This window comes from Bufo bufo, chromosome 6 (genome assembly GCF_905171765.1).
Source record: "Bufo bufo chromosome 6, aBufBuf1.1, whole genome shotgun sequence".
NCBI classification, from domain to species: Eukaryota; Metazoa; Chordata; class Amphibia; order Anura; family Bufonidae; genus Bufo; species Bufo bufo.
The window spans coordinates 162,886,263-162,904,070 of NC_053394.1; the positions used below are offsets into that span (position 1 = coordinate 162,886,263).

Here is a 17,808-nt window from a genome sequence, read left to right on the forward strand (position 1 = left end):
TGGGCAGGGAGGCCGCGTTGATTTTTCTGCATGGTCCCACAAGCGGACGTGGATCTGGCGGCGAGGGACCTGAACAAGGGGATACTAGTATAAAAGTTATCCACGTACAGGTGATAACCTTTATCTAGCAGTGGGTGCATAAGGCCCCACACAAGTTTCCCGCTAACACCCAGAGTGGGGGGACATTCTGGGGTTGAATACGGGAATCTCACCCCTCGTACACACGAAACTTGTAAGTGTACCCTGAGGTACTCTCACAAAGTTTGTACAGCTTCACGCCATACCTCGCCCGTTTTGAGGGAACATACTGGCGTAAAATGAGTCTCCCCTTGAACGCAATGAGAGACTCATCAACCGCGACCTCCCTTCCAGGTACATAGGCCTGTACAAATTTGGCCCCAAAGTGATCGATGACCGGCCGTATCTTATACAGACGGTCATAGGCAGGATCACCTTGGGGGGGACATGCTGCATTATCTGAATAATGCAGGCATTTCCGGATGGCCTCAAACCGGATACGTGTCATGGCCGTACTGTAAAGTGGGGTCTGGTAGAGGACGTCCCCACTCCAGTAATGCCTGAAACTAAGTTTCTTGACTAGGCCCATGTGCAGCACGAGGCCCCAAAATGTCCTCATCTCGGCTGCACTGACCGGGGTCCAGCCACCGGGCCTAGCCAAAAAGGACGTTGGGCGTACGGGTTCGTCTGCTCCACCATTAGATTTACTAGTTGGTCACTGAAAAAAGACTAAAATAGTCATATTTAGTGAAGCCCACTGTGGAAATCTGGATTCCTGATTGGCCTACAAACTCAGAAATCACGGGCTCAAATCGCTCTGGGGTACACCAGACAAGTTCACCGGCAGGGGGCTCAGGTGGATTTAACTGGTGGGCCGGAAAACTAGAACGAGCCCCAGATCTGCTTGTACTAGGGTGGGCCACAGGGTCCCTAGCATGGCGGTCCCCTTGCTCCGCCTGGCGGCATCTCCGCCGCCTTGGGGGCTCATCATCATCGCTAGATTATGAGGGGGATGCGGATGACAACAGGAAAGTGGGGTCATGCTCGTCCTCACTAGGACTCTTGGACTCAGAGGCAAGCTGGGCGTATTCCTCCTCGGCCGAGAACATCCGGCGGGCCATAGGGGAGTGTGCGTGTGTGTGTGCGTGTAAATCTTTATTCAGTGTGCGTGTGTGAGGGGGCACGGGTGTTCACGTACTTATCCCTAAAACTAACAGAAAAAAAAAAGACAAACTAAAAAAAGGGGAAAAATGTTATTATTATTTTTTTAATTCTAAACCGCTGATCAACAGTCCGAAGTTGATCAGCAGTGGGGTGTGCAATGCGCTAACAGTGGCCGGACGCTAAGAGTGCCGGCCACAGTCAGCGTACGCACACAAAAAAAATAAAATAAAAATGCCTACGCCCCAAAAAAGTTGTGGGAGGGGGGCAAGCGGAAGCACCCCTGGGGGGTCTAGGGTCACACAGCTGTGCTGTGGAGACCAGACACCCTACTTAGGGTGATGCAATAAAACTTTTTTTCACACTAACTTTCCCTTTTATTATCCCTGCCTAGCCCAACCCTAGACTTTCCCTAATTACCTGCTGATCAGATGGGGGGTGCTGGGGCACAGATCGGGTCCTGGGGGCAAGAATGGGTGCTGGGGAACAGATGGGGTGATGCTGGCTCAGATCGACACGTGCACAGCAGCACTCCTCTCTCCTCGGGCTCCGGACACAAAAGGAGGAGGAGAGGAGCGCTGCTATGATTTGAATCTCCCGCCGGCCCGCCCACCTACCAATAAGAGGCGATCCTGAGAGGTGATGTCACCATCACCACTCAGGATCTAAGGATGGTAATTGGTGGGGTAAAAACAAACCACCGATCACCATCCTGTTCCGGGTTATTGGGTCCTCAGAGACCCAAATAACCCGGAAACGCAGCAAACCGCAGGTCTGAATTGACCTGCAGTTTGCTGCGTTCGCCTACGCGGGGGGGTCACAGGACCGTACGGCAGTGATCGAAAATACACAGGGTGTACAGGTACGCCCTGTATTCTTAAGTACCAGGACATAAGGGCGTACCTGTACGCCCTGTGTCTGGAAGAGGTTAAGTAGAGCTAGGAGTACTGTTATGCATACATCCAGAGCTACATTATTACAGGGACAGGGTAAATCAACCCATTGAACCTATTCTGGTGTTACAGTATAGTAACCAATTTACACAGATTAGAAATATTGTGTCAGAGGATCACATATTCTACAGGATGGGTGTTGAGTTGTGTGTACATGGCCACCTAATTTGGGAAATCTCTTGACCCCAAGTATTTACATTACTCCTTAAGAGAACAAAAAGAAAACATGGTTGGTTTATAGGTTTTTTTTATATATTTTTTTCAATTGTGGACCACACCCCTGCTAAGTACCGTATGTAATTATGTAAAATCGAGTAAAAATTTAACAGCTGCCAGTGACACATATGAATTCCTAATTAAGCAATTGTGCATGGAATTTGTTATAATAAATGTTGCATAGGCTGTGCAGCTAGGCTTTTAAAAATATGCATTATGGAACATCTCAAATAATATTTCCAATGTATGACGTAATTTTATTTCAACACATGGGGATACACTAAAGAATCAGGAGGCCTATTAGAGGAAAGGACAATAGACAGGCAATTGTGAGGCCTATTGGATTTTTCATTGCGATACTCGTGTACCTATTGGTTTAAGGGGGTTATCCATTGATTCATTTAAAAATAAAAATCTGACATCATACAATACATGACAATCTCGTTTTAATAAAGCTAGATCCAGGCCAGTACTGCACATGGATCCAGAGATCTCCCCATATTCACTGCTCCAATTGCTCTCCTAGATTTACTTCAAGTTATTGCAGTAGCTCAGATGGAGTGTCCTTTCACAAGGCAGTTTGTCCTTTCTCAAAGAGCGTGTCCCTACCACACTTGCTATGATTGGTTATATGTTTCAGGATTTAAAATCTGAATATCCTATGTGACACTTATGCTATGACTAAAATCAGGTTTTATGCTACATGTGCTGGTTATTTTTCTTTTGGATGCCGAAACACTGGGCTGGAGCTATATCCAGGACATCTGATCTGCAACTGCTTCCTCTTCAAGCTGACCACTTTTCTACTTATCTGTGTCATGGGCCTTTCCTCCAGGACTTCAGCAGTCATCTGAAAAAGGGATACACTAGAACAGTATATTACTGTACCTTCTACTACTGACACAGTTTCAAACGTCCATGCCGCTGACCTGGGTCAGGCTGAGCTGTAATACCAGCCTCATGTGGATGAATGTCATTGTGTTGTAATCAAGAGGCCGATGTGTGTAGTAAGCTCCATTGTCCTCCCATTGTCATAATGATTTAGTGTTCCGCAACATTCAGACACTGATGACCTATCTTAAGTAAAAAAAAAAAAAAATTGGAGATAAGTCAGCTGAGATACCTGAATAAGGATGAATGAAAACATGAGCAAATTCTGTATATTTTTTTAACTTGTCAGGTCATACCATGGATACCACAACAATATGCGTATTTGGGGCTCCCAGTTTTGCTATGTCTATTCTGCTGGAGGGTGCGAGACAATGTCCTGGTAAGTAAGGCACAGAGATAGAGCCCATGATATGGAGGAACAAAGCAAAAACATTTCTAAGTTGTTCTTTTAAATTTCTTTTCAGGAAAAATACTACTTTGCCTCTCCACCTCTTGGTTCTGCCCAGCTCCACCTTCACCAGCCACCACAGTTCCTCTTTTCATCAAGCAAGCTGTCACTTTTGACCTTGGGGGTCGCACTTACTTGGACACTTTTTCACCTCCAAGACGTGTCACTTACCTCTCTTGGCTGGGTGGACCTCAATTCCTGATGGGAGAGCAGTGGGACTGTCCAATAGGAGGATCTCCCCAACTTTCTCTCCTCCTTGCTAATACCTTGGGTGTACGAATCCTTTTGGATACTAAGGGACTACCTCTGACTCCTTCCCTGCTTCTTAGTAATTCTTACCAGTTAGGCTCTTGGGGAAAATGTACTATGAAGGCCAAATCTACAAGGGTGGTAGAGCTTTGTCAAAAAGGCCAAGAAGAGACAATTCGACAAGAGATCTCTGCATTTCTTTCCTCACTAAAAATGAAGGGCTATCAGAAGGTATTCACAAAAGTTCTTCCATTGATCCATAGTTTTTATTTGCCTTAGTATTGTTTGCTTTCTAGTCACTCTTTATTTTTCTTAGGTTGTTTTGAAGACCTTCTGGCCTTATCCTGGACGATCTCCATCCACAAGTTTCTATTCATCTCAAGACACTCTTCAAGTGTCAAATGTGGTAGTGGGGTTTTTTTCTGAGCTCCCACTAGGACAAGCAGTCCTGCTTGAGGGCTTTGTGATGACCGTGCCCCCATGTAGGATCAAGCCATCACCACCTCCAGCCTGTATACCACGTAAGCGAGGGGATTTTTGCGGGGAAAAAATATTCTGCATGGGAGGGGCAAGGAGAGAGTGATACTCTGTAGAATCCTCTCCCAACACCACCTTCCTTCTGTCTCTTTCTTCCCATTTGTATTCTTTTTCTGTCCACTTAACTTTTTGTTAGCTTCTATATTTTCGATACAATCCCTCATCTATGCATACATTTCTCATCATGCCTCAATTTCTTGATTCATAGTCAGTCCGTATTTTTTCATGTTATTTATTAAACATGTTCCTCTCTTATTGCATACCCTGTCAAACTTTTCTTTTTACTTCCTCTATATTACACTGGGCCCTTACTCAATAAATACATCTGCCTCCTGTGCTGGAGAAGATTTTATTTCATTTTTTTCAGTTCAGTTTCATTTTTTTTCCCCAGCACTAGACAGCAGCTTCATGGAATTCTGAGAAGAGGATTCCCTCTTCATATCCCAGATATACAAAATTGTCAGATTTGATTGTATCTGTATTGAAGGAGGGTCAGTTCTTTCTTTCTTTCTCTCTCTCTTTCTTCTATCTATACTTCTTTCATTCTTCACTTTCTTCGACCTCTACCTTCCTCCTTCTCCCACTCTCTCTTCCTATATTACTGTCTCTGCCCCACCCCCCAGGCTGCTCCGTGCGCCCCCCAGAGCTGACGATCCGTCTCTGTGCCGTTGTCTGCCGATCTCGCGGAGACCAGCCAATCCTAAGCAAGGTAACGGGGCTGTCCCCATTCTCCAGGGGCTTGTGTCCCCCCCAATCTTCAAACCCATATCCTGAGCCCCTGAAGAGAAGAGTTCTTTACATTTTTTTTAATAAGGCATCACTTTCCCAGATGTTTTATGAACATATATTGTATATTCACCATTGATTGTTTTATCTTTTTGTGCTCGTTTTATAGTTTTTTATGTAATTCATAAAATCTACGATGATTCTTTTGCAGGTGGTATGTATGGTTGGACGGGCAGAGAAGCCTCTCTGTCACCGATTCACACTTCCACAGTCCTTGGATACCACACTAGAGTTATGGGGAGTGCTAAATGAGACTCAGAAAAGAGAGATAATGGTCCAGATCAAGGATGCAGCAGAAAAAGCCATGAAAGCAATAATGGAGGAAGAAAAAAAAATGAATGATAAAGAAAGGGGAGGAAACAAAGTACAAACTGACATACTCGGTATTTATTTCAATTGAGTAAAAATTAACAGAGAAAAATATTTAGCTTGGCTTATGTGCTTAAAGGGAGTCTGTCACCACATTTGGGCATATTAGACCGATCAAATAGGGTTATATGATCCACCCAGAACTTAAAAACGGTACCTTTGTTGTAGAAAACGGACTTTTCTTTTAGCCGAAAATGAACTTATAAGGTTATGTTAATGAGCCCTCTCAAGTGCCCAGGGCGGTCTCTCAATCCTCGGAGCCCCAGGCAGCACCTCCTAAACGGCTCATAACCCCGCCCTCCGTGCGCCTCTGCCCGCCCGTTTACTCCCTTCCCCTGTCCTTTTCCACTGCGGCTGTGCGGTCCAAATCGTAGCGGGCGCATGCACAATGCGATGCCCGCTCCTGGCAGGGCATCGCGATACCTACTGCGCATGCGCCCGCTATGATTTGGACCGCACAGCTGCAGTGGAAAAGGACAGGGGAGGGGAGTAAACGGGCGGGCAGAGGCGCACGGAGGGCGGGGTTATGAGCCGTTTAGGAGGTGCTGCCTGGGGCTCCGAGGATTGAGAGACCGCCCTGGGCACTTGAGAGGGCTCATTAACATAACCTTATAAGTTCATTTTCGGCTAAAAGAAAAGTCCGTTTTCTACAACAAAGGTACCGTTTTTAAGTTCTGGGTGGATCATATAACCCTATTTGATCGGTCTAATATGCCCAAATGTGGTGACAGACTCCCTTTAAAAGGACAATCATCTTGGCTATCTCATACATAAATTGGATTTGCAACTATTTAGCATATGATTAGTTATGCAGATTCTTGCCATGTAACTTCATTGTTACTGTTTTGCTCCTGGTGGTGGAATAATCTTTTTCTTCTTGTATACTACAAATTACAACCTATTCTCACATTCCCTAATATCTCAGTGTGTTATTAGTTTGATTCCCAAGCGAAAAAACATTGGCTCAAATCCAGGAGCAGCCATGAAGAAGATTTCCCAAGAAAAGAGAAACAGCATCATCCAGCTCATCGATAGCAGTATCTTTGCCATGAAAATTGCCAAACTGCATCATGTGAGTGTCAGGACGGTTGGAACAATACGAAATAAAGTCCATCCATCCATTCCAAACCCGAGAGGTGGACGACAGCAAAATATCAGAGTCAACAAGTCGGCAGTGGAGGTGGCTCACATGCTTCGTAATAGTGAGATCACAGATGTCCATGTAAGCACAGTGTGATGCTCATTACACAAGTCTGGAATGGTGGCTCGAAAGAAAGGTGGAGAAACCTATCATCATAAGAAGCATCAACTCGAGTCTGCAAAAAAGTGTGGACAGTAGAAGATTGGAAACTGGTGATTTGGAGCGATGAGATGAAAGTCAATAGACTCGGCTCTGATGGGTGCAAATGGGTCTGAAAGAAACAAGGGAAAAGGGGGCTAACAGATTGAGAAATTAGTGTTCCAGCAGGACAAAGACCTGAAGCATACATCGATATTGGCAAAGAAATGGTACAATGACAATTAAGTAGAGGTGCTATATTGGCGCCCACAGTCCCCAGACGTCAATCCAATCAAACACTTGTGGGTAGAGTTGAAAAAAAAGCTGTATTCGTACCCAAGTGAGTCGGCCAGTATGCACCAACATTGGGAACATGTAGAAGAGACCTGAGAACAGATTTTAGTCAAGACATGCTTGAATCTGATCTAGAGTATGCTGAGAAGGATTCAGGCAATGTTGAAAGCCAAAAGTGGATTTGCAAAATACCAAAAAAATGATAAAAATAAAAATTCTGAATTTTAGGAGCAAAACTGTAACAATGCAGTTATATGACAAAGAATCTGCATAACTAATCATATGCTAAATAATTAAAAGTCTAATTTATGTATGAGATAGCCAAGATGATTGTCTGATTGTCTATAAAATTATGGTAGTCTCACATTCGAAGCTGTAGCGGATAGCGAGATATGGAGCCTAAAAATCAAAAGTTCAAAACATTGTTACCCTTTTGCTCATCAGTGTATATCTTGTGGAGGTTTAACACCAGATACCCTTGCCATTTAGTTGCTCAGGAGTAGCTCCGTTGCTGGAAGGAGGCACCGGAACTACACAGCTATATCTATTGTTTAGTGGATGGCGTTGGTTATTACAGCGCTGCTTCCATTAACTTCAATGGAGAAGCAGTGCAGTTACCAAATCTGTCCACTACACAATGGACAGAGCTGGTAGTTCCAGCACCAACTTCTGGCACAAGAGCTGCAAGGTAACAGCTGATTGGCGAGGGTGCCAGTTGTTAGACCCCCACTGTTATGATATTGATGGCCTATCCCGAGAAGTGGCCATCAAAATCCTGGACAATCTCTGTCAAGCACTGGATAATCAGTTAAAATAGGGGACCCTGACAAAACAAAAACCTGCTAATATGGTAATATCAGTATTCTAAACTATGGACATATACTGTATTATAATCTTGATCATTGATTTTGGTTTTTCAATATGTCCTAAACATTTTAATTGTCTATGATTTTTGGATAAGTTGTCCAGTAAAAAGAAAAAATTGGTTGCCAATAGAGATAAGCAAATTTCTTGAAATTCATTTTGGGTCCAATTCTAGCAAATCAGTCAGCAGATTCAATTGGGGTATGAATAAATTCAACCCAAATTGAGAGTGCTCAGATTGCTTAGAAAAGTCATGTATGACACTCTGAGGTATGACATATAGCTAGTACCACGGCACTCATCAGTTTATATCAATTTATTGATGCATATAGTCTCAATAATTCTGTAAAAACGTGAATATGTAATTGCCAGAAATACTCATTACTAGTGATGAGCGAAGTTTTCGATTCGTTAAGAATCACATTCCATTGTACGGAGTGGGTGCAAAGAAGGGGAACGGCAATCGCACAGCCCCCTGTCATTGAACCCCTCAAATGCCGGGTTCAACAATGATCGCATCTGAGAGTCACATTGGGGCCTTTCAGGGGTTAATTGGAGGTTAAAAAAAGAACATACTTACCGCATCCATTTGATCGCAGAAAGACTGTCGCAGCCATCTTGATTGAAGAAAACGTGGCAAATCTCTTGCACTGACGTGATGACATCGCCACGTCATCGCACTGGGTGGGCGAGATTTGGCGCGTTTTCTTCAATCAAGATGCCTGCGATGGTCTTTTTGCGATCAAATGGATAAGGTGAGTTTTTTTTTTTTACTGCCATTTCAGGAAAATTTGTCGAGCAAATTTGTCCTGAAACTCAGATTGAAGTCCACTTCGTTGACTTTGATTTTCTCAACTCTACTCCTCTACTACATTTCCTCAGCACAATAAGTCTATGCAAAAAATAAAAAATAAAGCAAAAATACTGTAAGAATATACATAAATAACAAAAACAAGTGGCATCATCATAGGATCAAAAAATAATAATGTTCTGTATGGCGAAAATAGCCACCAATATTGCGGAAACGTAGAGCATATATCAAAGTGTGATATGTAATCATGTATAATACATAATCATGAGGTATGACACTTTCAAGCTCTTTATCGCCAAGACGGCATTAATTATATCAAAGTGACATATAAGGCTACGGGTAACCGCATGGAAGCCGGTGGAAGCAAACAGCCTGTTTAATAACACACTGCACGGTCCAATTTTATTTTTAAATTAAAACATGATCTGTCTGTAAAATGTTGGCTGCCATATTCAGAGATTTGTCTGACTAGAACTGCAAAAGATTTGGCTCACTCTGAGGCTGTAAAATGGTGTCATACATTTTAGATAGCTGTCAGATAAAAACTTTGGCTAGCAGTTATTTCTCCAGCCCCCTTTATACACATGCATGCTCAAGGCAGCTGAGCATGCACATATTCTGCATGGGGAAAGTGGAGTAATCTTCTGCCAGATACCTCTGGTGGAGGCTTAGCTCCCTGAGAACGGAAGGATCAAGCATGTTAAAATCTCACAGCTCGATCCTTCTCTTCCGTGACATCTGCCCTCAGAGGTTAGTTTGTGGGGGCCTGTATACACATTAGATGGTCGGGTGGTCCTACCGAACTCATCAGGTTCAAAAGATGTAAATCTAAGGCTACTCTCACACTGGCGTTTTGGCTTTCTGTTTGTGAGACCCGTTCAGGGCTCTCACAAGCGGTCCAAAATGGATCAGTTTTGCCCTAATGCATTCTGAATGGAAAAGGATCCGCTCAGAATGTATCAGTTTGCCTCTGATCAGTCTCCATTCCGCTTTGGAGACGGACACCAAAACGCTGCTTGCAGCCAAACGGAGCCGTTCTGACACACAATGTAAGTCAATGGGAATGGATCAGTTTTCTATGACACAATCTGGCACAATAGAAAATGTTGACCTTTCAATTGACTTTCACTGGTGTTCAAGACGGATCCGTCTTGGCTATGTTAAAGATAATACAAACGGATCCGTTCTGAACGGATGCATGCGGTTGTATTATATGAACGGATCCGTCTGTGCAGATCCATGACGGATCCGCACCAAACGCGACAGTGAAAGTAGCCTAATGTGTATGGCCAGTTAAATAAACGTATGCTGTGGAGCACAGGTATCTCTTGATCTGCCTTTCCTGTGAGGAACCTTTTGAGAACCTATTTGTTTTTTGTCAGAGCACTTGAAGAGACAGTGTTGCTGCATATTTTTGGATTGTCTGGCCCACCTTTTTATAAACTAATGATGGAATGCCATTGATTTTTGCTAAGTTGTAGTACCATCACAGAAGTTGGACATTGTCATAATGCAACTGATTGGCATGATGAATCAAGAAACAAGAAAAACTATTCTGGAAATTAAATGGAAGTATAAGATTCTTCCAGAAACAGCCCCACTCCTGTCCCTGTGTCTGTCTTGCAACTCAAGTAGCCCTAGGAAAAGAATGGTGCTGTTTATGAAAAAAAAAAAAATTCTACACTCATACTTCCCCTTTAAGGCCTCTTTGACACGACTGTTTCTCCCCCCCCCCATTTACGGGCCGTTTTTTGCAGTCCGTATACGGTACCATTCATTTCAATGGTTCCGCAAAAAAAACGGAATGTACTCCGTATGCATTCCGTTTCCGTATTTCTGTTTTTCTGTTCTGTTGAAAGATAGAACATGTCCTATCATTGCCCGCAAACCACGTTCCGTGGCTCCATTCAAGTCAATGGGTCCGCAAAAAAAACAGAACACATACGGAAATGCATCAGTATGTCTTCTGTATCCGTTCCGTTTTCGTGGAACCATCTATTGAAAATGTTATACCCAGCCCAATTTTTTCTATGTAATTACTGTATACTGTATATGCCATATGGAAAAACGGAACAGAAACGGAAACACAATGGAAACAAAAAGACGGAACAACAGATCCGTGAAAAATGGACTGCAAAACACTGAAAAAGCCATACGGTTGTGTGAAAGAGGCCTAAGTAACAGAATAGTTTTGCTTGAAACTACCTGAGGGGGAGATATGAAATAATCCTATTTAAACATAGAAACAAACAATCTTTAAGACCATAAGGAACATACTTCCTGTCAGGTGTGTCCAAACTTGGTGTGTCTGATACGGTAAACCAATTTTTTCATGTTTTTCCACGCTTATGCTTACTGTTCTTCATGGCCAATCTGTTACAAAGAGGAGAGAAGTTGTCTCACTAATGTAACGGCTTTCCATATGCCAAAGTAGGGCATATAAAAGATATTGAGGCCTCCATCCTTATGACTACCCTTTTAAAAGCTAGGGAAGAGAACCAATACAAACAAGTGCCTATCACTTTGGAGAACTGGGCTCATTCATGTTCTACATTGAATACCATTTGTAAGGTGAAACACTCCATTTTGTCTGCCTCAGTACTCATGTGTGATATTTCTGTTTTTCTATAGAAAAACGGCACCAGCATTGGTTGTCCCACCATGACAACCTGTGACCTATTCACAGATTAAAGGATACGTTTCTGATCAGTGGGAGCCTAACTGCTGGGACCACCACCGATAACGAGAGTACAGTACTTATTATCTACAGCTGTACCATAGAGATGAATATCATAGCGTACCATAGGGATGAATTGAGCACCAAGCATGCATGCACGAAAATGGTTCCTTTCACTCTTTAGACCTGAGGGGCTCCCTTTCTTGCAGTCCCAGTGGTCAGACATTTACCCAGTGGTCAGATATTTATTAGCTATGTATAGGGTAGGACAACCCATTTAGTGATAACATTCTGACTGTAGCCAATAGGGGGAGCTGACTGCATACTGCTTTATTACTGAGCTCAGTAGGGACTATATAAATCAGTGTGCAGTGACCCCTTCCTCCCTCCCAAGTGGAGGAACTTTATGAAGTGAGGGATTCAGAGCCCTGTATTCTACATTTTGTATGTTTGTTCTTATGGTTGTTAAAGACAAGACAAATTTTACACATCAAATTTCTCTTTCCTTTTTCCTCTATGATTTCAAGGTGTTGATATGCTACTTACATATGTTGACTACATGGTATCACCAGTCATTCTTGGTGTAACCACTGATCTCTGTCTGGAAAGCTGTGGGATCCATGAATCAGTGCTCGGAAGCCTGGCAGCTGGAAAATCCACATCTGTAGGCTCTGCATCGGGACTTCTTATCGAAACAATGCTTAGACGTTCTATGATGTATGTAATGGAAGGAAAAGAGGTTTTGGTGATCGGTGCTGGTGGCATTAGCAAAAACTTCATCTGGGAGGTTGCTCGGAATTATGGGATCAAGGTAAAACAATGACCCGCATTTACTAATGTGAGTAAACCTAGTCCATGGCGTAAATGTAAATTGCATCAAAATGTGCAATTTAACGCCTCTATGTTTATGCAAATGATCTATGTCTAGTTGGAAAGGGGGCATGAATTACCAGAAAGGGGGCATAAGTTCATGGGAAAATGGGCATAGCCTAATATGCAACATTTTGCGCCACAAGTCTGGTGTACAAATCTGAAAAATTAAACTAAGCCAACCAAGAGTTGGGAGTTAGATACTGTAAATGTGTATAGCCATGCCCCAGGTTTATCATCCAGCCGGAGCCCCTGTGATAAATTTAGTGCATGACTACACAGCCTGTCATTCTGCCAGACCTGCAAAGGAAAGATGACTTGCCTTCTTCCCGGTGCAGGCTCCCCTTCTCCATTGTTGACATCAAGAGATCCCAGGGGAGCATCAAAGGTCTGCAGGAGAAGGAGCGGGAATCAGGTAAGTAATTTTCCCTTTGCAGGTTCTGCAGAATGGGGAGGGGGGGTGGGTTGCCAAACCCCAGCCCATTCTTGCACAACCCCTTTAAGCTGGGGGCCCAAAAGGACACTCTGCCAAGGGCATACTATAGACTGATGAAGCACATGATGGATGGTGGCTGCAAGGGTGAGGGTTGGTAACAAGCCCTAGCTAGGGTATATAAATATAGGGCTACAGCAGCAAACAGATTTCTTTCCCTGAGTAAAAGGAAGTCTAACTATGTTCCATATGAAAAGACCAGAGCTATAAATGATGTGTTAGATGATGCACCCCTGTTACAGGTTTGTCTTTGGCGCCCAATAACATGACACAAAAATATACATATTCAATATATTTTACACATATTTCTCTCTTTACAGATACATTTGGTGGACTCAAACCCAGGGCATTTTGCCTCATCACTTGTCACCTCCTTCATCCATTATAATTATGAAGATCGCTCTTGTGATGATGAGGAGCATGCACAGAACATCTTATCTACAGTTAGGGAAAAGGGTCTACATTTTTCGGGTTGTATGACATTTTGGGATGAGTGTACTATCCTTGCTGCCATAATGTGTCAAATGTTGGGTCTAGCTGGGCCACCTCCAAATGCTGTGAGACTTGCCAAGCGCAAGACTCAAACACAGTTGCGTCTCCTCAACATGACAGCTCCATCTCCACCATTTCCATATGCTGGGGCATTTGCTGTGCCTTGCTTTCCTCTAGGCCCTGGAACAGGGGGGGTAGAGGCAGCAGAGTCAGTTCTCTCTTACCCATTGGTTTTAAAGCCAGAATCGGGAGCAGGAGCTGTGGGTGTGCGATTAATCCAGGATGCAGAGGAGTGCAGAAGGTTAGTTAAAAAAATGGGGGTAGAACCTGAATCTTGTAACCTTTTAAACAATGATGGGCACTCTACCATAGATGCAGGTGGAGTGTGTCATAAAGAAGAAGTTTGTAAGCCAAGAAATGTGGGGCGATATGAGCCAGAAGTTCCTGAGGTAGGACTATCAAATGGAGTAAGCAGTATTGATCCTACAGAACCAATAAAAGCAGCAATTCAGACACCTCCACCACTACTGGCAGAGTACATCACAGGCTCTGAGCACGATGTGGATTTGGTCATGGGTTTTAATGGTCGTCTTTTGGCAGCTTATGTATCAGACAATGGGCCAACTTTACTCCCTGGTTTTACTGAAACCGCAGCAGCACTTCCTTCCCGTCTTAGTCAAGAACGATGCTGTCATTTGGTTCAGGCTGCTTCACGCAGTTGTAGAGCACTAGGCCTGTACCCTGGGGTTTTCAATGTGGAGCTCAAAATGACAGATTCTGGTCCACGGTTGCTGGAGATTAACCCGCGAATGGGTGGATTTTATTTGCGTGATTGGATTCATCATATCTATGGCACTGACCTAGTGCTTGTTGCCCTAGCACTGTCTTGCGGGCTGGAGCCTGGATTGCCAGAAAAAGGTGCCCAGGAGAATGGAGTTCTAGTTGGGGTTATGTGCACTGGCGAATCTCACGAGGAGGCTTTAAGAACCACTGCAAATCCACAGAGGTTTTCTGAGCTGCATAATTCTGGATACATCAGATTCAACCGTATGGAGGGTAGTCCAGTGCATAGACCAGATCAGGAACCATATGGCAATGTGGCATGTCAGGGCAAGAGCCAGAAGGAGGCCAGAGAAAGACTTCTAGGGGTGTGTTCTGTGCTTGGGCTAGATTCTCAAGGATATCCACTGCATTATCTGACAGGAGAGTTCCAATAAGCTATGTTAGATAATGAAAACTATGTTTTCAAAGTGGAAGAGTGCAGGATTGGTGGGAATACATATAATGGGATCCTCTTTCCTTCTGTTAACATAATATGGACCCATTATCCCTATACATTTAAAGTAGGCATCCATGCACACATCATCCTTGACACCCAGTGTGGTAAAGAGGTATTTCCATGTCAGTCATTTATGGCCATAAATAACAGACAGGTCTGGGCCTCACCTCTGGGACCTTTCCCCTTTGGGGAGAATGGGGATCCCCTTATCATTATGTATCATTGTTTGTTCCACTGGCTACAAAGCAAAGTTGGTCATATGCCATTTAGACTGTGAGAGTTACAGAAAGAGCTAAGCAGACAGCAGTCAACTCTTTGTATAACTCTCATAGACTTCAGTGGAGAGAGCGACCACTCAATGAAATCAATGCAACTCATGACTGCTTTATATTGGCAAGTAGAATTCATGGGACCCTCTTACTTCCAAAAGATGGAGGTGCCAGAGGTGAGATCTCCACCTAACAGATATTTATAGCATATTTACTGGATGGGGAATCCCCTTTAAGGATATAAAATCTAAGTACTGTATATTTGTAGGTATCTTAAAGAACATAATACACAGAACAGAGTGTAAGTGTTCTTCCCACTAGTTGGAGATTACATTTCTGGGTATTATTTTACATGTATTAAATGCATTTGATATGTTTTAAGTATGCAATAAGGAATGGGATCAACATGATCTTGTACAGGCTTGCTAGGATCAGGGTAATTAGTATAAATACTGTAAGAGAAATTATATTCAGTTTGTTAATGAACATTTTAGAGTATTTGCCCTGTCATAAGAATGAACAACATAAAGCTGTTTTCCACCTATTCTTTTGCTCTAATTCCAGAAAAACCCACCATCAACAGAATGGGGCGGACCTGTAGTATCATATGTAATGCAGTAAGTCTACTGTGTTATGTGCCACTTGTGCAGGGGGTGGAAGACTAGGGGCCCACCAGGGGATTCACCTGTAATCCTGTAGGCCAGTCCGAGTCTGGCCACACATGAGGATGATCTTCGATAAACACATGCTTTGTTAAATCTGAAATGCACTCTGTAGCCATATTCCAGATGTCAGACCTCCACCCATCCACTGATAAGGATAGGCCATGCATGTTTTTTTCCTGGAAAATTCATTTGATGACAAATTTTGTAAAAAATAAAAAAAATATTTAATCTCCAAATGTACAATATATTCTACAAACAATAAAAGATGGATATACATGATTCTTCTATGCTCATGACATCACAGGTCAGAATGAAGCATGAAATATGTTATTATTATGTCATTGTCATGTTCTCTGAATCTGTTTCTTTTGTCACTACTCCTACTTATCAGCTGTGTAAAGGGTCAATGGTTGGTTGGGCGCACATTCCTTCAGAATACTTAAGGCATCATCAAGATGTATTACTTTCGATTGATCAGTGATCCTGAATTTTATAGAGGTCTTAATGGTACTTCCCCGATCCTTCCTGAAATAAGCATGCACAAGTTGCTCCATTGTCATCTAATGGTTCATTTACACGGAGTCTACACTAGGTTAAAGGGAACCTGTCACCGGGATTTTGTGTATAGAGCTGAGGACATGGGTTGCTAGATGGCCGCTAGCACATCCGCAATACCCAGTCCCCATATCTCTGTGTGCTTTTATTGTGTAAAAAAAACTATTTGATACATATGCAAATTAACCTGAGACGAGTCCTGTCCCTGACTCATCTCTTTTTACACAATAAAAGCACACAGAGCTATGGGGACTGGATATTGCGGATGTGCTAGCGGCCATCTAGCAACCCATGTCCTCAGCTCTATACACAAAATCCCAGTGAAAGGGTTCCCTTTAACAATCACTTCATGTAACTATTATCTACATATTTCTGTTTTCACGTATTAAGGTAGCCATTCTTCTAGAATAACTGGAGATCTATTGTGAAACAAAATATGAAAATCAGAGGAGATGGGGAGAGCTGGGATCTCATAAATATCAGGACTCATCGGCTCATGGTGTGTATTGAACAACTCCAGGGATGGAGCTGTTTAATACAAGGTTTTAGAAAAATGGCTAGGTCAGGGCTACCATTCACCAGTTTATGCCACCCCTGAACAGCAAAAAAATTGTGACCGATTCCCTTTACTAGTACCACTGAGGAACTCCCATTATTGGTGCTTTCTGAGTGCTCAACTAAAATCTAACTGAATACCTAAAGTTCTAAAACTCTTGCCTACATTGCTGTTCAAAGGATTTTTGCCACTGGGCAGGAAATTTGGTAGTTCCCATCCGACCCCCTATTACTCATGAGGAAGAGGTTGTAGTGCATGTGGATCTACAGGTACAGGAGTTATGGAGATTGGGGAGCTAGTAACGGCAAATCAAATTATAAAGCCTGTTAGGATGAGGTAAAGGGTTCCCTCAGTTGCATGCCAGATTGGTTGGATAAAAGACATTCTTCACACGTTGGTGGTACAGAAGACTTCTGAGAGCTATAGTTTGCATATCAGGCACAGAAGCCTAATGGTTACGATACACTCTAGGTGGAGCTATTATTATAGCTTCAAAACAGATCAATGCCACAGATCTCAGCCCACTGTTAGCTTTGAAGTTTTAGTTTCCAACTTTTTGTCCTTTAAACAAAAATTACACCTGGCCCTATTTCTGAGAGTCCATCCATAACCCCCTTTTTTACAACTTTTGTTCAGTGCACTATACCCTAGGGCTCAAACATGCAGGCCACACCACAGGCCTCAGGGCAACCAATTTACAACTATAGATCTAGATCTAAATCCCTCCTCTGACATCTGAACTTGCCCCAACTCTAGACTTTCCCTAGGGCTGAAGTCTTCTACAACCTAAGGTTCCTTGCCTCCCCTTCGGGGCAGGCATTTTTAATAGACCCAGCAGACTCTCAAACCTGACTCCTATCAAGATGGACAACAGACACGGCTTCAGCAACAGCCCGAACAAAGCCCTGCATGGTACCACTTCCAACAAAAAGACTATGCCGGCCCATTATTAAGAAATGGTAACTAGTGATGGACGAACATCTGCCGGAACGGTTTTGCGAACGCGATCCCGTGAACACGATCAAATGTTCGCGAACCGCAAGTTCGCGGCGGGTCCCATTCATTTTAATGGCAGA

The 17,808-nt window shown here is 43.2% G+C and overlaps 1 protein-coding gene across 2 annotated transcripts in view; it reads left to right on the top strand.

The window, feature by feature from the left end:
- The window catches only part of CARNS1 (carnosine synthase 1), a 39,025-nt gene extending 23,131 nt beyond the window's left edge, over positions 1 to 15,894 (top strand). For both annotated transcript variants that reach the window (XM_040434637.1, XM_040434638.1), the window contains exons 4-10: positions 3,529 to 3,618; positions 3,704 to 4,167; positions 4,253 to 4,457; positions 5,097 to 5,182; positions 5,411 to 5,642; positions 12,081 to 12,364; positions 13,237 to 15,894. In XM_040434637.1, the coding sequence (XP_040290571.1) occupies positions 3,529 to 3,618; positions 3,704 to 4,167; positions 4,253 to 4,457; positions 5,097 to 5,182; positions 5,411 to 5,642; positions 12,081 to 12,364; positions 13,237 to 14,625 (2,750 nt within the window). In that variant the 3' untranslated portion in view covers positions 14,626 to 15,894. The remainder of the gene's footprint in view (positions 1 to 3,528; positions 3,619 to 3,703; positions 4,168 to 4,252; positions 4,458 to 5,096; positions 5,183 to 5,410; positions 5,643 to 12,080; positions 12,365 to 13,236) is intronic.
- The last annotated feature ends 1,914 nt before the right edge of the window (positions 15,895 to 17,808 follow it).